This window comes from Coregonus lavaretus (genome assembly GCF_964263955.1).
Source record: "Coregonus lavaretus genome assembly, chromosome: 14".
NCBI classification, from domain to species: Eukaryota; Metazoa; Chordata; class Actinopteri; order Salmoniformes; family Salmonidae; genus Coregonus; species Coregonus lavaretus.
Window position 1 is genome coordinate 18,549,833 of NC_140001.1, and position 23,355 is coordinate 18,573,187.

Below are 23,355 nucleotides of genomic sequence, written 5' to 3' on the forward strand. Positions count from 1 at the left end.
ATTATGAGGCCTACAGCCTAAAAACAAGCAGTTACACGAGTAAAGTTAATTTAATACAAACGAGGAACATGTCTAACAGGAGAAAGGCAAGTGTTCGTTTAAAATGATTGCATACCTTGAAGAGAACGATTCTCTACCCCAGAGCAGCAATGAAATGTATATACATTCCACGCGCTTAGTGCTACAAAAGTAACCTGACCGAACAGAGCGGAAGCAACAAAATACAATCGTTGATACAAGTCTGAGGATGATACATTGTAACTACACGCCTTTCTCGCCAGTCAACACTTCGTCCGATGACTTTAATGAAACGAACATAAGTAGTTAATTTCATTCGAATCTAGTAAAATCACATTGTTGCAAGTTTTACTGAAAATAAGAGCTTATTTTCAACTTGTTTGGGTGCTCAATAAATTGTGTGTAATATTCCATGTGACAATACCAATGAATTATGAATTAGTTCCGTCCCTTCATTTATTCACACATTTCCGTCAAACAAAATTACTATTATCTCGGGGGCACAATACAAAACGAGAGAATATGAATGATTGATATTTATTCAAACTTGAAAATAAAAATATGAAAGAAAAATGGCCAGCATATAAATTAAGTAAATCACACAATTAAACACATATCTTGAAACAAAGATGAAACTGAGGAAAAACGTAAAAGATACATTTTTTTTTACAGTACTGCATTGTTCCTCTGTATCAACAGACATCAAAACATCACAATTTCACAAATGGTAGAAATTGTGATTAGGCTACTGCATCGATCAGGTGATGCAATAATGCATACAATATTATCACCAGACAGAATTCATTGTCATAGTTTCTAATAATAATCATAATATTATTAGTCTCCCTAGTTTTTGACCAAGGGATCAATATTGGTATGTTTCTAACTGCAGATGTAAGGGTAGTAGTACATATGACGTAGAGTGAGCATGGAGCTCATACACATAGAGATTAGCTATGTCTCAAATTTGGGACACATTGTTAAATTGCAGCAGTGAAGGTTAATGTGTAAACCACAGTGCTCTTCGTCAAGAACATACCTGAATTAAGTATGGGGAATGTATGTGAAAACAGAATTATTGGAACCTTTAGCATTTAAAGAAACCCCAGTCATTTTAAACCAATTACATAAATAAGCATGTTTTAATATCACAAGTAAAATCAATGTAAACAAAACACAAAGATCATTTCTCTCAAGAATATCCCTGACCTCTGAAAATGTGTAACTGGTCAACCTTTGGATAGAGAAAATATACACTTTTTCCTGTTGGTTGGTACGTCTACTTTGTCTTAGCAATAAACAAGAATGTCATGAGAAGAGAAGAGATACTGATGTCTTTCTCTGTATCTGTTTCTCTCCCATTTCTCTGGGTCATTTCCCCACTGGCTGGTGGTTGTCTCATTGTTGTCTCTGCTCTTGGCAGTCCTTAGAGAGAGTGTCTATCTTCCTTTAGCTGAAGCACACAGGCCCGACAGTGAATCCAAACTCCTGCGTGAGGTCACTGCTGCCAAACACTGCCAGATCTCTCAAGGGAAGCAGATCTAGGTCCTCACTCTCAAACTGGAACACTGACTCACGACGGCCTCCGGAATGTAGCTCCTCAGAGGGCTGCCAAGATAAACACAAAGTACATTAAGCATTGAAGGGACTCTTCACCATCCCTCAACAGCCTCCCCTCCTCATCACCACCACCACCACCATCATAATCTAATACAGTACATGGTAATCATTATAGGCTAGTCTAAAAACATACCACACAATCTTGTAATGTCCCCAGGTAACTCTGTCTTTGTGTGTCTGCCAGGAACTTCACCTCTCTTTCGCCTGGCCCCTGTCTGTTCCCAGGCTGGCAGGAGTAGGTGATGTTCTGACTGGTGAGCCTGCTGTTCAACCTCAGGAACCTCATTTGCACCACGTCGGGTCCTAGATACTCAAACTGGGAGAGGGCATGGAAGGAAGGAAATCGAACCAGAAACATAAAAGCATTTCATTGTACTGTGTACACCACGTATATCCTTTGCATATTGCATATGACAAATAAACTTTGATTTGATTCGATTTGAGAATCATGATTGGTTTTGAGGCTTACCTGAAAGCCTTTTTCCTTTGAACTCAACCAATGAAATGAGTTATTTGTCCCAGAATCCTTCAGCCATGCTTTTACTGGCACCTGAAGTTTGAAGGTATTTCATATGTTATTACATGCATATAGCATATGTTATTACCACATAAGATCTATAGTTCTGTGTGTGGAAGTACCTGAGGCTGGAGCGGAGACAGACAGGTCTTTGGTGCTGCAGTGAAGTCACAGTACACCAGAAGGGCATCAGCTGGGCTGCCCTGGTTAGGATCAATGTAATACATACCTGGAACATGGAACAACCTTTACATCAGAAACGGAGCTGGGTTCAATCTCTGCTGCTGTACAACCACTCCCACACAAACCCAATAAACATATTGTACATTTAAGATGCTTTAAAATAACTGATATCAATATTATGGTATTAGAATATAACGGAGAAGTCGTCACATTGTGGAAGAAGCCCATACCGTTAGTGAAGTTGGGCTGGGAGAGCCAGAGCTCCAAGCAGGTGGTAGCCGGGTGTTCTTTGGTGCCGTCTGGTGGATCTATGAACAAGCGCAGGTCCTGGTGCAATGAATCCAGAAGAGTCTGGATCAGGAGGTAGTTGGGCTTGTCTGACAGGTACATGAGGTCCTGGTCAGGCAGGGGGTGAAACAAGGAAGTGTTGTAAGATAAATAGTAATGGCTGAATTGGCCGGAATGGCATTAGTTTCAAAATTCAAGGGAATTCCAAACTGAAATGAAGTATTTGGATGTGCTTAGATAGATGACCAATGACTTGCCTTGAGTTGTGCCAGAGTGAGGTTCAGAGAAGTTCCAGGGGGGCCAGGAGGTCCAGGGAGGCCCTGACATAAACAAGGAAAAACAAACACAATATGAAAGTTAAACTCATTGCCCGGGTTGCCAGATTGGGTCTGGAATCATTTTGATTTCATTAAACAGGTGTTAAGCGGCTGTTTTTGTAATGTTTTGTGAAGTGAGTAGGGTCATACTCACAGGCAGGCCTCTCACTCCAGCAGGACCTGATTTTCCAGCAAATCCTTTTAGACCCTGATAATTAGGCACATTTAGTCAGTGCCCTCAGTCAATCCACCAATCTCCAAATAATACATGTACAGAACACAAAGGTATGCATAAAAAAACGGAACAAATGTGTGTATTTGTATTTAGAGAACTGTTATATACACATACCTTTTCTCCAAACAAACCCTACAGAAAGAGGAAATTAATCACATTAGCATTTAATTTCTCTGTTTAACTACCTTTACTATATTTTCAGAAATACAAGGGAAATAAAGTAGCATATTGCTGAAAAAGGACAACTTACAGGCAGTCCAGGTAGACCTGGGGTCCCCCATTCCCCATGAAGACCAATGTCTCCCTACAAAGACGGAACACATAAATCACTGTCAATACAACTCAATAGCAATGCCACGATTAATGATGAATACTTAACAGAACACTGAGTCGGAACACACTAGACCAGGGTTCTTCAATTCCGGTCCTGGAGGGCCGAAACACCTCTGTTTTTCATCCTCTCCTTCTAATCAGGGGCTAATTCAGACCTGGGACACCAGGTGAGTGCAATTAACTACCAGGTAGAAATAAAAAACAGAAGTGTTTCGGCCCTCCAGGACCGGAATTGAAGAACCCTGCACTAGACGGACAGATACTAGAAGGTGCATCTTACCTGTTCTCCTTTTAGGCCATCCGTCCCTGTCTGTCCCAAAGGGCCTTGTGTCCCCTGAAACAGACACTCGACTGACTCAATACATCATGGAGCTGTGTCCATTATTACATACAGGAAATGTATAGGGATATGAACATGGGAATGATGGAGGCTAAATGTATCCATAGTGAATCTAAATTAACAATTTTAGTACATCTGTACATCTGACTCAAGTGTAATACGCTTCTTGGGATAAATGAGCTCTAAAGTACCTTCAACCCCTGACCTCCAGGAGGGCCTGTTAGTCCCATCTTCCCCTTCTCTCCCTGTAAGTTCAGGGAAAATACATTAGTCTCACATAAAATGAGCTCAAAGTGCTGTACTTCTTCAATCATATGGTCATCCTGTTGAGGCTTCAGTCAAGGTCTTACCTCTACACCTGGTCCGCCCATTTCACCCTTCTCTTCTTGTAAGCCAGGTGTCCCCTTTGAGAGAAACAAGGGAAGTTATTTCCTGAGTTTTGGGGACCCAGTGATTGAGTTATACAGCTAATCCTCCTGGCATTGAAAAGTGCACACAGCATTTCCAAAACAGATCAAATAACTTACGTAAGGCCCTTGTCTTCCTGGAGGCCCGGTTGAACCAAAATCTCCCCTCTTTCCCTGTAGGCCATAGGAAGGTAAAATCTTGATTAAAATCTGATACCCCGTTGACCTTACACAAACTCTCACCCTTGCAAAACATTAGCATTGTATTAAAGGTCAATAAACATTATACTGTATGTTATGGCGAATGCAAAATCGGGCCAGTTTCTCACGGTCAATAGTGATTACTGACCTTTTCTCCTCTCCCTCCTCTTAAGCCTTTGCTTCCAGTTTTTCCTCGATTCCCCTTACATGGAAACAAAAACAGCTTTTAGAATCAAAATCCATATTAGTTGGAGCGATACATTTTTAACATATGAAAAAGAGAGACTGAATAAGCAATGGTGTAATTCTCACCCTCCTTCCGATGTGTCCGGTCTTTCCTGGATACCCATTTCGACCATCATACCCCTGACAAAAAGAAAGACCCACAATCACATACTACACTAAGTGGACATTATGATATGGCCTTTGATACAGGTAGGATGTCAGAATGGGACAGAGTGCTAAATACTGTATATGTAGTTGTAAAGACAGGTGAAAGGTGAAGCTTAACCTGACCTTTTGACCTTTCTGGCCTAGTCTTCCCTCAGGGCCTGGTCGACCTTTTGGTCCCTGAAGAGCAAAAAAGTTCATGTTGACTTACCTAAAAACGTCATCAGTAGACATTTATTTCTGGTGAAGATATCGGAATATGCCTGTTTAATTTGTATATAAGATCTAACACGTTATTGTAGCACTGACCAAAGGTCCTGGTGGGCCAACAGTTCCCTGAGGCCCCACCTCACCAGGCAAACCCTAAGAGTAGGGATGAGTAGAAAAAAACATAAACCAAAATGTTTACCAACTTATGTCATGTTGCCAAAGACATATCAACACCACAGTTCTCATGTGTCTGTGTTCTTACCTCCAATCCAGGAGACGCTTGGGGCCCCCTGTCGCCTGGAATACCCTCTGGCCCCTGGAGCCAACAGAGACATTCAGACAGTCATCTTAATTAACAATTTAGATGTTCTATAGAAAGAAACATCTCAATCAGCCTCACCTGCTCTCCTGGTTCTCCTTTCTCTCCAGGCTCGCCTTTGGGCCCCTCAAATCCGGGGAAACCCTTTGGACCAATCTCTCCCTGTCTCCCCATGCCTCCCCCCACTCCCTGCAATAAACCATCAAAATGTAATTATGACAGAAATTGTCCATGCAATTTCAGTCAATGATACTGTGCATATGGTTTGAATTGCAATCTTATCAATATAAATTGCAAGATATACTAGGTACCTTTGGTCCAGGTTTCCCCATGTCACCATTCACTCCTCTGATCCCTGACAGCCCCTGTCATTCGAAGACAACAGCTCAATAAAATCCATCAACCTACAGTTACATTACTCTCTATAATTCATACATGAATACATGAAAATGAACAACAATTGTGCTGGCAATACATACCTTAAGGCCTGAGTTTCCAGAGTTCCCAGCCATACCATAAGGGCCTTTGTCCCCCTAGAGAAATGACAACTCCATGTTACTGTACACCTATAAGGCATCATTGTCCCGATCGTGATTAGAGAATTTCAACATCATACTGTACCTTCTGCCCTTGTGGTCCATTAGCCCCAGCCAATCCAAAAGGCCCTGGAACACCCTGGAACAATAACAGGTTGGTAGGCAGAGTATTCTACAAAGCCATTACAGACATTGCCAGTACTGAGTAATAACAGATTTCCTAACTATCATAGGCTTTGCCTTCAATACACGCCAGTCTACTTCAAACCTACTTCCAGCCCAGACAAGCCTGATGGTCCAGCTTCCCCCATCAACCCCACCTGGCCCTGATGAACAGAAACAGAACACTGCTGAAGGGCCACATCTACATATCACACACACACATCACTTCTATTAAACCATCAAACATTAGTATAGAATACACCTTATCAGTCACTTACTCGTAGTCCTACATAGCCCTTCTCTCCCTTCACTCCTCTTTTCCCATTGTCCCCAAGCGCTCCTGAGGGCCCCTCCGACCCAGAGAATCCACAAGGTCCTATGTCCCCCTGGAGAGGAAAAACAACAACATGGAAAGTTTCACAATGGGATTTGTATGGCAGAGGAGCAAGAATACATTTTTCAAAGGCTTCTGAAAATCTTAACAGGCGTTTTATCATACATATAGAACCACACATAAAGCATATATTAAGTAGGCCTACTTTATTCTGTTCATTCCATTACCTTTTGTCCTTTAGGACCAGGATCTCCTCTGATGCCGAAACCTCCAATCTCTCCCTGCAACAGACAATCACAGAAAACCATGAAACCACATCCCACCCTGATAATGATCGCAGCCTGTATCTGTAGATGAGCTTAGTAGCGAGGGTAATACAACTGACCTCTTTGCCCCTTGGCCCAGGCTCACCCTGCAGCCCCTGTGAGCCCTGTGGCCCTGGCTCTCCCTGTAGTCCATTCGGCCCTGGCTTTCCAAAGGGACCTGGAGCTCCCTGTCTCACAGCAACATAGATGGAGTCAGCGAGGTGGGGATAGATTAGGGAGAGATCTTATTAACACATTTGAACTGAACTACTGAAAAAGGGAGGAAATCCTATTGTGACGACGTCACTGACCGGTTCCCCCTTCCTGCCAGACGGCCCCTCCTCACCAACTGTTCCTGGGAGACCCTGGGAGGCAGAAGAATACAGTACAGGGTCATCAATGTCAGCAATGATAGCACTATTGCAAAGGTATTGTATGATATACCACACTTGACACCATGAAAACAAAAAAATTGAAAAAACACAACAGCAGTCATATTGGAGGTGGATGGGTATATGACTGTCTAAGAACAGACACAGATCCACTGCCCACCTGCTGTCCGTCCAGTCCAGATGGCCCACTGTCCCCAACAGGCCCTGCTGCTCCCTAAACAGACACAACAGTACATCACTCAATGCATTACTGACTGTCATGATTCATGCTCGATTCCTTTCAATCTATCATTGGAAAACAGAAAAAGACAAGAGCTAGGGCTGGCATTTGTAAGGGTTGGGGTGAGGTGTGATCCAGGTGCGGTGCAGGATATACAGTAGGCAGTAGGCAGAGATGGTGAAACAAGGATCTTTACTGGTGGTCCCGAAGACAAAATACAAAATAATGGACTTATCACGATAAAAGAAAGACGGAGCAAATAAGTCTCCAAAAACCATCTGACAGCCAAAATACAAAATACTACCCAAGACTGAAACAAATAACGAAACAGGGAGAACACTTCTCAAGTACCTGTACATAGATCTCCGATCAGACACTGAGTAGTACTGCTGGACATAAAGAAACTAGCAGAGAAAACTGAGCAAGGGAACACAGGGAAGTGAAGGCATAAATACACAGGTGAACAGATAGACACAGGTGACACCAACAGGATGATGATTAGTCCAGACTGTGAGTGAGGAGGTGCCTAAGGTTGTCGGAGGATGACACCTAGTGGGTCGCTCCGGAATTGCGACCCCCCTCTTGTAACAGGCACTGAACTCACCTGCACTCCATTTTCTCCAACCTGCCCCGTCACTCCATCCATCCCAGGAGAGCCCTGGATACAGTAGATAATATACATTACCAGACTCAAGAGTGACTATACATGTATTGATAATACATTTTAATCTCTGTAATGTTCATTAAAATATAAAATCAACAGAATTTTGAATAATACTAAAATATCTTTCTAACTTTGGTACAGGAATAATATACAGGTAGGCCTCCGATGACAATTTTTTTTATTGGAATGAAACAATGAGAAAGATGAAAAGTACCCACTCACTGGAAACCCGGTTGGCCCGGCTGGCCCCTGAGGCCCCAGAGGCCCCTGGCTTCCTGGGGGGCCTGGCTTCCCGGTCCTGCCTTCTGGCCCTGGTATGCCTGGAGGACCCTAAAACCAGTTACATAGCGGTTAGAGCATTGGGCCAGTAACCGAAAGGTCGCTGGTTCGAATACCAGAGCCGACAAGGTGAAAAATCTGTTGATGTGCCCTTGAGCAAGGCACTTAACCCTAATTTGCTCCAGGGGCTCCGTACTACTATGGCTGCCCCTGTAAAACAACACTTCATAGCACCTATCTGGTGAATGTGACAATAAAAACATATTGTTTTATGATTCAACCACAAGACAAATATGGACCATAGTGCATTCACATCAGTCAACCATGGACCTCATAACTTCCTCTGTCTCTAGAAAACAAAATGACCAAATCATCATACAGTTGTCAAAGTGCCATCTAACCACACAAGAGGACAAGGACATGATGTAAAAGTGCTACTCACTGGTGACCCCTGTATGCCATTGAGTCCAGTGTCTCCTTGACGACCCTGAGGTGGATAAACCAGAAAAACATCACAACAGAGTCAGGTTATAACCCCAGGGGAAAACCTCATCCAGTGTGTCTAAAGCTAGTCTGTATGAGTAAAATACGTCTTAAAAAGTGAGCTTCCTTACCTGAGGTCCAGCGGGCCCTCTCTCCCCATGAGATCCCTTTAACCCCTGTAAGACAGATCAAAAACATCAACGTGGTAATAAAAAGGTACCAATGTGTAATATTTCCACCAATATTAGTTTACACTATTCTCTCCATAATGTGAGTGTCAGTACAGTGTCCTCACCGGTGGTCCACTCTTCCCAGGAATACCAGCGGGGCCTCTCACACCAGGTTCTCCCTGAGGTTAGACAGACAGACAGACAGACAGGTGGCATTCAATGAAATCAACAACTATACTAATACTAACATGTTGTAGAACTGTAGGGGGTATTTTTTTTACCCTCTCTCCAAAATGACCAGGTCTCCCAGTTAAACCCACTGCTCCTGGGTAGCCCTGCACAAGGAATGGGTTTCCACAGTTACGGTTACAGTTGGTTGTTCCACACAAAGTTGGTTGTTGGCAGCAGTAGGTACCACTGCACTAAGATAATAATTGGTTTAAACATCTATCTGTTACACTTTTCTTTGAAAAAATAACAGATTACAGTAACACCTACAGAGCATGAACTCTCACAGCGGGATTATAAAAATACTTTTCTAAACACATTAAGATAAATGAAATGTAGACTGGTTATGGCCACTAGCCATAACACCTTGTTGGGTTTGGACAGGTAACACTTACATACATGCCCACTGGCCCCTGGCGACCCTCCACGCCAGCTTTCCCTGTGAAGCCCTAGTGAACAGACAGAGACTCATTAACGAGTAATGTCGGTAATATTTCGTTCTGAGACAGAGGCTTTTGGCCTACAGTACTCACCCTATCACCAGGTGGCCCAGGACTGCCGTCTTGCCCAGACTTTCCTGGAGGACCCTGTTGGCATCATGAAATAGATACAAACATAGAGGGTAAGAATGAGTAGGTTGAGGGGGAATGTGCAGGTTCAGCAATGATAGGTGAGCGACATTTATTGTTGGACATACCGGAGCACCTGGGGGACCTGCTCGTCCTGGCTCTCCCCCCAGACCTGAGAATCCCTGGATTTATGACAGAGAGGTTAAACACACATTAACTGGTGAATATACAACCATGTACTGTAGCAACAAATCCATACCCTAATTCAATGTGCCCTACCAACATCACATATCAAGACTTTACAAAGCAGTGTTGATGACCTCAGATCATCCACGGCTGTGCCATGCTGAATGTGTCTTACAAGGACACTGACTGACTGAGCCTACAAACCCCTTGGGATGCTCAGGGCCTTGTAAACCTCTTACTGGTACCCTATCTAGTCTTGTCTGTCTGACATTTAGGTGCTCGTATAAAGAGGAGTGCTGTGACAGCAATAACCACCACAGGCCCACAGCAGGCGGTTACATCTGTGTCTAAGGAGGATCATCTGATAATGAACCAATCACACCTCCTCTCTTTATTGCTGTGGTTTATGAGAGTTCAGCAATGATTGAGCAATTTGTGTTTCTGTTCTTTTTACTGTTGACTTTTACTTGTTTAGAGCTGATTGGCTAAAGGGGTGTGACTCACTCTGTCTCCTTTAGTTCCAGGAATACCAGTACAGCCAAGCTCACCCTACAATCACACACAACAACACATTACACATATTATTTAAATCATGCCATACATTTATTTTTTGTACAGATGTAGGATCTTCATTTGAGCCAGTTTGCTACAGCAGGAAAATAATCCTGCAGCAACAGGAAATGTGAATTATTATGTGGATTATAATTCATGGAGATTTTTGTAGGGGCAAATCAAGTCTGACATTTCAAAGTTGAAATTGCAAACTTTAGAAGTCTTTAAAAAACTCAAATACACTACAAGTTTGCATTTCCTGCTGTGCAGGAAAGTTCTATGCAACATATCTGTACACAGAAATGTTTCCTGAAACTTCAGATTTTTGTGTAGGCTACATATCAATAATGATTGAAATAGCTGGGTTAGTACCTGTTCAAGGAACTGCATTGACAATGCACAGTAGACAATTAAGGAGTCAGTAGAAAATCCTAATAAATTATATTAAAAAATGAAAACTTATAAAATGGGAACCTGTGTACCAGGCTTTCCTTCTGCACCCTCAGTCCCAATGAGGCCTCTAAAACCCTGCAACAGAACACACAGACATACACACAAACACGTCTGGCATACAGTACATACTACACACAAAAAGGACAGCTGATTGTTACTATAGCTACAGTATCCATCAAGGATTGTCTGTCAAGTAATATTCATATGAGAATGAGTACTGTTCTCTTACCGGGATTCCAGGTATACCAAAAAGACCAGGCTGTCCAGTATGACCCTGGAAATAGAAGACATCAGAGGGAGAATGTGATTATTCCCCCAGTCCCAACAACATCTTCCAGAGAAGGGTATAGTAATGTATCTACAAAGATTATCTATTACATCAGTGTTTCCCAACTCCAGTCCTCCAGTACCCCACATTCTTGTTGTAGCCCCGGACGAGCAGACCTGATTCAACTTGTCAACTAATCATTAAGCCCTCAATGAGTAGAATCAGGTGAGTTTGTCAGGGGCTACAACAAAAATGTGTACTATTGGGGGTACTGGAGGACTGGAGTTGGGAAACACTGTATTAGAGGAGACAGTTACCCTGGGTCCTTTAGGTCCTGATTTCCCGTTACGGCCTGGAGTTCCCCTGTGGGCCTTAGGTGGAAACAAAGAGAGACATTCAAAATGAAGATTATGAGTCTGTATATGGCATGTGATACAAGAATATGGCATGACATAACTCTCAGTCAGTATTGTATTGTATTGAAACTCAGGTTATAAGACTTCGACATCTTTGGGAAGCTGGCCATTCAATATTGGCTCATTGAATGCAGGTGCAAGTAGACTAGAACAGAGGTGAGGTCTAACAGCAGAGCTCTAGTTGTTCCCTCAGGACATGAAGTTCCCTCAGGAAAAATAAAGTCATTCAAAGTCTAAGTCTAGTTTGTTGTAATCACTCCACCAGACATTGATAAACTCTCCTGACCTTTGACCCCTCCTTTCCAACCACTCCCTGGAGGCCGACTTCTCCGTCTTCACCCTGCATGTGAGAGAAAGGGATCAGAGCCTCTCTCATCAAAGGTTCAAATGAGCCGTGCCATTTCATAAACACAAACTACAGGTATCCAACATAATACTTTATACATTTTACATTAATCATGTATCAGTATGTAACAGCAGAAGAGGTACAGTAGGAGGATGGGGAGTGTTATTAGTGTATGTTGATAAAAGCTGTGAATAGCAGGTGTCATCCTGATGTTTACCGGAATGCCTTGGGGGCCAGCTTGACCTCTGAGACCAGGAAGGCCTGAGAGGCCACTCTGACCCCTCTCACCCTGACGGCCTAGGATCCCTGACGCGCCAACAGAACCCTGACGGAAAAAAATACAAATGGTATCAAAACACCATATGATATGAAGATGTATGTTTTTCAGAAAAAAACATGTTACGAGATCTTCATGAACATGACCTTTGTGATAGTCATGACTATTTTACTACTGCTTCCAAGAAAAGGCTTTCCAAACCCATAATCAAGTCCTTACCCTGTCTCCTTTGGGTCCAGCATCTCCTTTCTCTCCATCTTGTCCTCTGAAGCCCTACAGGAAAAGTCAGATCCGCTCAGATAGGATTCATAGAATAGAGCCTCACTCCTCTCTAAAGATGCCACTTCTGTTTAATAAACAAGATAATAATTATATACATCTTACTGTTCCAGCTGGAACCCCCTTCAGACCTGGAATTCCAGCAGTCCCCTAAAAGACAGACACATAGACAGAGAGAGGAGAGGAGGTAGAGAGACAGTGAAATGTGGATTTCACACAGATGCTTTTGATTCTCTACACTACAGTGTATCCCAGTGTATCTAGCTAGATCTGATCTCAGGCCCATTGTTTGGTGAGATAAAGTAGGGACCATTTTATTATATACTATGTTAAGAGTAAATATAGGTATGACCTCATTCCAATAGGGAAACCCCTGTAAAACAGATTGGCGTTTCCAAAATATGTTTTCCATTTCTGTTGTTTTGGAGCTTGAACTAAAACCAGGAGCTAAAACATGTGAGTGAAATACCAGCTGGCAGAGTTGTAAAATGAGTGAGAAGTCAACTCATATGTTTCTGTATAAAAGCCAGCTTTGAGATGCAAGCCACATGGAGATTTGTGATTTTCAAGAACTTTATTGCTGCAGTGTGGCCATAAGTCAAACAACAAAGCTGGCGAATGAACCTTTTATATTCTGATGACCCAGTTTCAAAACAGCTCTTAGAATCACTTTTCACGATAGTCCATATTGGCATCTTGATTATGCCATGCAGAATGCTGTGTGTGTTTTATCCCAAAACTTGTTTCTCCAAATAAAAATGTAGAGTAATGTGCAGCTCATCCACAAAGGACTCACCATGGGCCCTTCAAGGCCTGGTAAACCCTGCATTCCCATTGGCCCCACTTCACCCTTTAGAGAATCAGAAATAGACAAACATAATCAAATAGACTAAACCAACTCATACTCCTACCAGGTGCCATCAACAAGTGTCTAGGGGATAGAGGCAGGGGTTGATTTATGACTGGGCCTATGTGGGTTTTGACAAGATATTCATTTTATTAAACAGAAGATGAACGTGGCTAAACTTACCATGTCACCTTTTTGACCTGGAAGACCATCCATCCCTGGATGTCCCTGACAACAAAATACATGAGAATATGCAATACTGTTTCAGCAAAATAAATTGTTGACGTATGATGAAGCTATATGTTAAGTAGACCAGTTGTATGCATACACATTGTGTATGTCAGAGCCTGTTTATAAATAGTTCATAAAGTACATCTAAGTCATCATACAGTATGATTGCATGATTGAAATGCTGAACAATATGATTATAAGGCCTGTCCCAGGATCTGAATCACATGGTTATGTCTTTTCATGAGGCCATCTGGATATGGCTAATGTTTCACTAGACTGAGACAAGCCAGGAGATGGATATTTTAAAAGTAGGTTTTCACCTCTACACCGCTGTCTTACAAGGCTTCAGGGAGAGCCCCATTGTCTGCTCTGCTTGCCAGGAGCCAGCGTTCGGTCTGCAGGAGCAGTCATTAGGACTAGACCATGCCAAAAACTAAACAGGTAGCCCCAGACTCAACTGGACATTTACTGAGAGAATACCAGGAAAACACAACAAGTAACCTCCTAGATCTACTGTAGCTGGCAAGAACATTGAGATTTCCACCAGTGCTATTATTGAATCAACTGGAAATGGCTATCTATAATCATATAATTTCACCTATTTTCCTGACACAGTATATCAAAACGCATAAGGATCAAGTGAATATTATAACCACAGAGCCTGTTTATTTGCTGTGCAAATTAGCTGGCATGTCTTACTTGCAGTGGCGGACTGGCCATCTGGCATTTTAGGCAAATGACAGATGGGCGGGTCCATTTTTAGTAGGCATGGGATTTGCCAGGGACCTTACAATACGATATTATCACGATACTTAGGTGCCGATACAATATGTATTGGTATACTCACGATTCTCACAATTCTATATGTATTGCGATTCGATACTACAATTTTATTGTGATTTGATGTTCCAAACATATTGCTCACTATATGTCTGCTGCAGAGAGACAAGAGAGAGCCATGAGAAAAGAAGTTCATCAGTCATGGAAATAAAAGTCCTGAAAATATGTTGGCTCACTATTTATATTGAACAAAAATATAAACTCAACATGAAACAATTTCAAAGGTTTTACTGAGTTACAGTTCATATAAGGAAATCAGTCAATTGAAATAAATCCATTAATCTATGGATTTCACATGATTGCGAATACAAATGTGCATCTGTTGGTCACAGATACCTTAAAAAAAAGGTAGGGGCGTGGATCAGAAAACCAGTTAGTATCTGGTGTGACCACCATTTGCCACATGCAACGCGACACATCTCCTTTGCATAGAGTTGATCAGGCTGTTGATTGTGGCCTGTGGAATGTTGTCCCACTCCTCTTCAATGGCTGTACAAAGTTGCTGGATATTGGCAGGAACTGGAACCCACTGTCGTACACGTCAATCCAGAGCATACAGAACATGCTCAATGGGTGACATGTCTGGTGAGTATACAGGCCATGGAAGAACTCAGACATTTTCAGCTTCCAGGAATTGTGTACAGATCCTTGTGACATGGGGTCGTGAATTATCATGCTGAAACATGAGATGATAGCGGAAGATGAATGGCACAACAATAGGCCTCAGGATCTCGTCATGGTATCTCTGTGCATTCAAATTGTCATCAATAAAATGCAATTGTGTTCGTTGTCCATAGTTTATGCCTCCCCATACCATAACCCCACCGCCACCATGGGTCACTCTGTTCACAACGTTGACATCAGCAAACCGCTCTCCCACACGACGCCATACACGTGGTCTGCAGTTGTGAGGCCGGTTGGACGTACTGCCAAATTCTCTAAAACGACGTTGGAGGCGGCTTATGGTAGAGAAATGAACACTCAATTCATTCCTGCAGTAAGCATGCCAATTGCACACTCCCTCAAAACTTGAGACATGTGTGGCATTGTGTGGTGACAAAACTGCACATTTTAGTGTGGCTTTTTTTGTCCCCAGAACAAGATGCACCTGTGTAATGATCATGCTGTTTAATCAGCTTCATGATATGCCACATCTGTCAGAGGAGAAATGCTCACTAACAGGGATGTAAACAAATGTGTGCACAACATTTGAGAGAAATAAGCTTTTTGTGTGTGTGGAAAATGTCTGGGATCTTTTATTTCAGCTCATGAAACATGGGACCAACACTTTACATGTTGCGTTTATATTTGTGTTCAGTGTAAAAAGAAGATGGAGAACAAGCTATAGAATGAAAAATACAGAAGTTTTGGCGCAGGTACAGCCGACTAGCGCTAGCTAACGCTACCTACAGTAGCAAATCTGGATTTTCACACCTACAGTAGCAAATTCTCATCGACGGGGCTGTAGTGGAACAGGTTGAGAGCTTCAAGTTCCTTGGTGTCCACATCACCAATGAACTATCATGGTCCAAACACACCAAGACAGTCGTGAAGAGGGCACGACAAAGCCTATTCCCCCTCAGGAGACTGAAAAGATTTGGCATGGGTCCTCAGATCCTCAAAAAATTATACAGCTGCACCATCGAGAGCATCCTGACTGGTTGCATCACCGCCTGGTATGGCAACTGCTTGGCCTCCGACCGCAAGGCACTACAGAGGGTAGTGCGTACGGCCCAGTACATCACTGGGGCCAAGCTTCCTGCCATCCAGGACCTCTATACCAGGCGGTGTCAGAGGAAGGCCCTCAAAATTGTCAAAGACTCCAGCCACCCTAGTCATAGACTGTTCTCTCTGCTACCGCACGGCAAGCGGTACCGGAGTGCCAAGTCTAGGTCCAAAAGACTTCTCAACAGCTTCTACCCCCAAGCCATAAGACTCCTGAACAGCTACTCATGGCTACCCGGACTATTTGCACTGCCCCCCCACCCCATCCTTTTTACGCTGCTTCTACTCTGTTAATTATTTATGCATAGTCACTTTAACTCTACCCACATGTACATATTACTTCAACTACCTCAACTAGCCGGTGCCCCCGCACATTGACTCTGCACCGGTACCCCCCTGTATATATAGCCTCCCTACTGTTATTTTATTTTACTTCTGCTCTTTTTTTCTCAACACTTTCTTTGTTGTTGTTTTATTTTTTACTTTTTTTGTTAAAAATAAATGCACTGTTGGTTAAGGGCTGTAAGTAAGCATTTCACTGTGATGTCTGCACCTGTTGTATTCGGCGCATGTGACCAATACAATTTGATTTGAATATATATACATATATTTGTTTACAAATCGATACTTGGAGTCAAATATCAATATAATATCGTCAATAAATAATATTGCGATATGTATATGATATCGCAATATTGTTTCGCCATCACACATTTTTTGCCTAGTGGGCCTGTTTAAGTAGTTTTTTTTTGCGCAAAATGATCATTTTCTGACTAATAATGGGGGCCTCAAGGACTAAAATGGTCCGGTGTGGGGCCTCAAGGAAAAATGCCAGAGCTGATTTCTGGTCCAAGTCCGCCCCTGCTTACTTGGATTCCTCGAAGTCCAGGAGATCCTCTCTGTCCTGACAATCCTATAGGACCCTATGAGAAAAACAATACGCATAAGAATGACTGTTGATTCAATTTGAACAAATGTCTAAAAGAAAAAAGGAAGTCTCAATGATATAATAATAAAACAAAGACACATACTGGGGGCCCTTTACGGCCAAGTGGTCCATCTGGCCCTGCTTCTCCCTGTGAGTAACACAGCAGAGGGACAAACCCTTACACAGGATGGCTGTTACATGGCTGTTTTTCATCTATTGTCAAATAAAATTCAATACCATGCAGTATGTGTCAATCAAAGTTGTTGTGACCACTGCGCTCAGAACAGGTGCGTTGACCAAAATGTAATAGAATTCCAAAATTGTGTAGCTGGTCCGCACTCTCCTGTTGCCAGACATTTTATGGAAGCGGGCCATAGAATGGACTTATGGTGTATTGGTATAGAAAAGGTTCAGGCTAAAGGTGGCAATATTGAAAGAAGTCTCCTGCAGAGAGAGTCCTTTTGGATTTTCACATTACGCACACTATACCCAGGTGGACTTAACGAGGAGATGGATTTGGTGCCCTTTTTGTGACTAGGCTGCTTGTTGCAGGGGGGTTCTGAACCTAGCTTATATTGTTAATTCCTATTTTCCTGTAACTATTTATAGACATTGATGTTTTTCCAATGCATTATAGAAAGTTACTTGTTTGATATTAGATTGTGTATTGTATATTTTAGATGCATTATTGACATGTGTGTCTGTTCCAGGAGCGCACACATGAACGCACCTGTCGGTCGATACCCTTAATGAGCTCACAATAAAGAATCTCACCTTGGGAGGAGACACTGATGACACTGACAAAGGCCGAAATGTTTGTCTATCTACCCACTCCTGAATGAAATAAATACTAGAAACCTTGAATCTCCTTTTTGAGTGCCGACCAGCTACACAATTTTGGTCTGTGCCAATCAATCATCAATCCACTGTGCATTGGTAAATACAGTATACTGACCCTTGAGCCGTTCACCCCCTGTGCTCCTATCATGCCTGTCACACCTGGAGCCCCCTGTTTGGGCACATACAGTACATATGTGAATATGCAAACATAAAAAAACTACCATCGTCCATTGTCTTCCTCTGCAAGTGGTACGTCTGCACTGATTTGTCAAGTGTGTTCTGACTGCGGAGGTAATGTAGGTAGATGTGATAGTAACCGTCAGTGCTTGCATGGGACTCCTACACTCACCATTGGCCCGAGTGGACCTTGGGCGCCATCATACCCAGAATCGCCCTGAAAAACAGTTAACAAGAAGAGAGTCATGTAGAGGGACACCTGTACCAGTTGTTTTTTGTCCGGGGTAACAACAAAAGTGTGAGCTGTTGGGGGTACTGGAGGACTGGAGTTGGGATCCACTGATCTAGGACACCCCACCATCAAATAGTGTGGATGCATGGATTGTAACACAGTTGTGTTCCATAAGGATTATTGATTGTTATGCAAAGTCTTACCTGAGGCCCAAGTGGCCCTGAAAACCCTTGGACTCCTCTTTTACCAACCGGCCCCTGAAATTAAAACAGTTACTGTATGATGCACAAGCTTTATAAACCACAACATCTTTATTACCCACAGTACAGTCAATACAACAGCACTTGTCAGCATTTGAGAGCTGAATTAGGGCCAGAGGATGGAAGTGTTCTACTCACAAGTGGGCCAACAGAACCTGGTTCCCCTGGCTCCCCTTTAGAACCCTGGAGAACATAACAAGTAATATGTCTACACTTGGGGAAAACTACAGTACTAAGCATAGGCTACAAGATGATAATGAAAAGTGAATTAATATATTTAATATAATATATACAATTATTCTATGTATGCCTATGATAGTGAAACCACAAAAAAATACAAGCATGTTCTAAACAGGCTTGGATGAGTTGAAAAGAAACCAGCTCTAGTGTTGAGTAAAGCGTCAATTTCCTTCCACTAGAGGGCAGTGCAATAACACTTTTATGGACGTGTAGCGCAACATCAGCCTACTTCCACTTTGAGGACAAAATAGGTTTAAAGAGTAGCAATTTTGATATTTAAAAAGTTACCTTCTCTCCAGTCTTCCCTCTGTCTCCACATGGACCTATCTCACCAGTGAAACCCTGTAGTTCAGTGAGGAGAGAGACAGAGGAGACATGCCAGTGATGTTACCATAAACCAGGGCTCTCCAGCCCTGTTCCTGGAGAGCTACCCTCCTGTAGGTTTTCACTCCAACCCTAATCTAGAACACCTGATTCTAATAATTAGCTGGTTGATAAGCTGAACAAGGTTAGTTACAACTGGGGTTGGAGTGAAAACCTACAAGAAGGTAGCTCTCCAGGAACAGGGTTGGAGACTCCTGCTATAAACCAACATGTATGACCATGGGGTTTGCAGTGTCCCCTAGTGCCACCAGCTGGTGACTGGTGGCATGTTTGGGAACCAGGCAGCTTCACACACAAATGTGGAATCGGTCATCATCATCACAGGGGAATAGAACACAGTAACTAACAGACTCTAGATGATGACGGCTTATTAGACGGCTTATTACTAGAGCATGTCTCATGGTTTTCCAGGTTCTGTGACAAGGAAAAGCTCCTGGACCTACTGTCATACTGGTTGTTTCCACTGACTGGGTATACTGTATTAACTGTGAGATCTGACCATAGGCACAGTTTGGAGAAGGGTGCTTGTTTGACAGCCACTTCCCTGCACTAATCGGACATTTTGCTACTGAATAGTACTGAGTACCGTACAGACATGTAGTGTACTGTGCCTTAAACTGGTATTCTCACCTCATCTCCTCTCTCCCCTAGAGGAGCATTCTCTCCCTTATAGCCTATAGGACCCTGAAATAGAAACCATCGCCATTACAGTCATAGAAGTCCATACTTTCTTTCTCATTTCATTCTAATCAAATCTTGTCTTGTATGAGTTGATTTTACTCAGTTAAAATGTATAGACTGACTGTAAATAATGTATCATCTGATTGTCTTTGGTGTTACCTGAAACCCAGGGAATCCCGGTGGTCCTGGCTGTCCATCCAGGCCATGTCCACCATCTCTGCCCCAGGTCCCTGCTCGACCTGACACGCCCTTTGGCCCAGGGTAACCCTGGCACAGACATAACACCAGGCATGATTCATACGTTTAGCTGCTTAGAACAAAACTTCAGAGAAGACTAGGAGATCTCAGATGGCAGACAATACTGAGCCTTGAATGTGCATTAACCACTAGGAGAACATTTGTATAACAAGTTGCTAGTTGTATTGTTAATATTACCATGTCTCCCCTGTGTCCTGGCATTCCTCTATGTCCAGGATCTCCAGGAATGCCCTGCAGAAAAATAAAAAAATATGTTTTATTGTCACATACACGGGATAGGTGGAGAGAAACATCGACTGATTTTTCACCTTGTCGGCTCAGGTATTCGAACCAGCGACCTATCGGTTACTAGCCCAACGTCACCTACACTTGCATGAATGTCTTTGCATTGATAAGTTCATGCAAGGGCATATGACCATAATTCATTTGTGATTAGTGTACTGTAAATGGATATATCACTCACTGGTAGGCCAGGTTTTCCCATTTCCCCTATCGGTCCAGTAGGTCCCTGTTCTGTCTGAGGATTTAATAGGAAGAGGTCCATCAGTAACACACTCAGACACACACAGCCTCTTTGACCCACTGTAGTGCAGCTAGTACACATAACAGAGTTGTGATACTTACAGGCCAGCCTGCCTGCAGCAACTGGAAGAAGGATGATCGCTGGAAAAAAACAAGCAGAGATCATTGGCATAATATAGGACGGAGAGTTGTTACATCATGTGAACGAAACCTGCCTTACGACAATAACACAACTTCCCCATGTCTAGCTAACAACAGCGTGATAAAACTACATTGTAATGCAGACACTGCTGTACTGTATATAATGGCAAGAATGGTAATGTAGTTATTTCTTTATGGAGAACAGATGTGTTAAGCTCCCAGGTAGATTTGGGCTCATACAGGCTCTACTGCAACACTATTACAGTATATGGAATAAGTGCCAGCTACTTCACCCAGATACTGCTGAGAGGGAAACACGCAACTGTTTGCTCAAGGTCAAATCTCAACCATAATTTCTTGTAACACTTACGGCCGTTGCATTGAGATGCAGCCAAATGAAATAAGGGCAAAGTGTTGAGAGCCCCATGCAGTCTCCCTGCCTGCTCAGATGGTAGATAAGGGATGTGGCATTGGCACAGAGCATGCTGTCACTGTAAGCTGTGGGCTGGGTAAGTTGGAGGCAACTGACTCCCACAGAATTACACATAGGGCTTATATGAAACCGCCTTGGCTGCCTCTGCTTGGGTAGTGTTTGTCTTGGCCCAGAGCTCCGGTTCTGGTTCTGCTCCCCAGGGCAGAAGGCTTGCCTTGCATGCCCAGTTAAGGTGAAGCTCAGAAAGGATGAGAGGCCTGGACCTCCCCTAAATCTTGGTCTCCACAGACTGGCCTAGCTAAACTGAAGGGTGAGTGGGGGTTAACAGGCTGTCAGAGCCCCCAGTGTGCTCCCAGCAGCCAGCAACACTGTAGACCATTCACACAGCTCAGGGCCTTTAATCACTGCAGAGAGAGGGGGAATCCAGAGCACATAAGCTGACCGTTGCATCATACTGGCGGTTTCAGTTACAATTCTCCCTCCGCTGACACATCAAGCCTCATTACTGTAGTTAGCTACATCAGAGTGTTCCTGATGGAGCTGGAGACCTGCTTCAGTCTCATTCAGCTGTGGCCATCTAAACAGGCTTTAAGGCTCCAGCTAGAAACCACTGGGAAGGGGTTACACAAGCCAGCCCTGAAATAGAAGCAGGCTTTACCCCCAAAGGATCACAGAGGGCCTTGAGTCTATAAAAACCTGCCTAGGTTTACATTTTCATTACATATGGAAAAACATGCACTTGCCTAATCTAATCACACATCAAGATGTTTATGTGGGAGATAAACACGACTTGAGAAAGTAAAGTTTGAATACAACGTATCCATTTGAAAATGAGATGCAGGGAGCTCTTGTGTATAAAATCCATACTAGTCTTGTGTATGTGTGTATGATTATAAGATACAACTTTTATGTTGTGTCACAAATTCATTGATCCTTAAAATATACTTCCAGTAACTTATCTGCCACGTTGACGCACTTACAGAATTGCAGCAATCAATTTTATTCAAGAAACAAAGCATTTAATTATTTTATGTAAATAATGTAATCAAACTCAACCATTGAGACTAAATATTGTATACAAGATGTCAAAACTGGAGCGATAAACGTTGTAGGGAAAAGACAAAGAGCAAACATATTATCACCCACAAAGCATTCACACACTGAAAACAAAATGTTTACCAAAATAACAATTATTTGGTTTATTTGGATGAAATGTTGATATATACTGGGGAATATAATCGCACAGAGCTTGTTTGTGCTCATAATGAGTGAGTCATGCTAATTTAGCCGGCTAATTTTAGCATTTAGACCTATAGTATCATCATAAGAATAATAAACTCAGCAAAAAAAGAAACGTCCCTTTTTCAGGACCCTTTCTTTCAAAGATAATTTGCAAAAAACTAAATAACTTCACATATCTTCATTGTAAAGGGTTTAAACACTGTTTCCCATGTTTGTTCAATTAACCATAAACAATTAATGAACATGCACCTGTGGAACGGTCGTTAAGACACTAACAGCTTACAGACAGTAGGCAATTAAGGGCACAGTTATGAAAACTTAGGACACTAAAGAGGCCTTTCTACTGACTCTGAAAAACACCAAAAGAAAGATGCCCAGGGTCCCTGCTCATCTGTGTGAACGTGCCTTAGGCATGCTGCAAGGAGGCATGAGGACTGCAGATGTGGCCAGGGCAATAAATTGCAATGTCCGTACTGTGAGACGCCTAAGACAGCGCTACAGAGAGACAGGACTGACAGCTGATCATCCTCGCAGTGGCAGACCACGTGTAACAACACCTGCACAGGATCGGTACATCCGAACATCACAGCTGCGGGACAGGTACAGGATGGCAACAACAACTGCCCGAGTTACACCAGGAATGCACAATCCCTCCATCAGTGCTCAGACTGTCTGCAATAGGCTGAGAGAGGCTGGACTGAGGGCTTGTAGGCCAGTTGTAAGGCAGGTCCTCACCAGACATCACTGACAACAATGTTGCCTATGGGCACAAACCCACCATCGCTGGACCAGACAGGACTGGCAAAAAGTGCTCTTCACTGACGAGTCGCGGTTTTGTCTCACCAGGGGTGATGGTCGGATTCGCGTTTATCGTCAA

General features: G+C 42.9%; 1 protein-coding gene and 1 long non-coding RNA gene across 3 annotated transcripts; both read right to left on the reverse strand.

The window, feature by feature from the left end:
• Positions 1-290: 290 nt before the first annotated feature.
• LOC311141382 (uncharacterized protein) lies at positions 291-8,405 on the reverse strand. Of its 2 annotated transcripts, none has more exons than XM_084176688.1 (30): positions 8,214-8,405; positions 7,932-7,985; positions 7,268-7,321; positions 7,027-7,080; positions 6,796-6,903; positions 6,638-6,691; positions 6,355-6,462; positions 6,187-6,240; positions 6,000-6,053; positions 5,858-5,911; positions 5,690-5,743; positions 5,460-5,567; positions 5,322-5,375; positions 5,159-5,212; positions 4,976-5,029; positions 4,772-4,825; positions 4,608-4,661; positions 4,379-4,432; positions 4,202-4,255; positions 4,043-4,096; positions 3,792-3,845; positions 3,429-3,482; positions 3,293-3,310; positions 3,098-3,151; positions 2,884-2,946; positions 2,569-2,734; positions 2,278-2,384; positions 2,108-2,188; positions 1,772-1,954; positions 291-1,626 (listed from the first exon to the last, which is right to left on the reverse strand). In XM_084176688.1, the coding sequence occupies exons 2-30, from the start codon at positions 7,971-7,973 to the stop codon at positions 1,468-1,470; spliced, it is 2,115 nt and encodes a 704-aa protein (XP_084032814.1). In that variant the 5' UTR covers positions 7,974-7,985; positions 8,214-8,405; the 3' UTR covers positions 291-1,467. The 2 variants fall into 2 exon arrangements, with proteins under 2 accessions (XP_084032814.1, XP_084032815.1); XM_084176689.1 differs by having other exon boundaries at positions 8,210-8,405.
• Positions 8,406-8,884: 479 nt separating this feature from the next.
• On the reverse strand, positions 8,885-10,199 carry LOC311141386. The gene is made up of 6 exons (XR_014614221.1): positions 9,849-10,199; positions 9,685-9,738; positions 9,547-9,600; positions 9,205-9,258; positions 9,049-9,102; positions 8,885-8,929 (listed from the first exon to the last, which is right to left on the reverse strand). It is a non-coding gene; the product is annotated as an uncharacterized lncRNA (long non-coding RNA).
• Positions 10,200-23,355: the final 13,156 nt, after the last annotated feature.

Bases quoted from the DNA above. Each gene is read 5' to 3' on its own strand.
- LOC311141382 (XM_084176688.1), bottom strand. From the start codon at position 7,973: ATGGATGGAGTGACGGGGCAGGTTGGAGAAAATGGAGTGCAG. The intron at 7,322-7,931 runs GTGAGTTCAGTG...GTGTCTGTTTAG, and splicing joins TTGGAGAAAATGGAGTGCAG to GGAGCAGCAGGGCCTGTTGG. The intron at 1,627-1,771 runs GTATGTTTTTAG...TTATCTTGGCAG, and splicing joins GGACATTACAAGATTGTGTG to CCCTCTGAGGAGCTACATTC.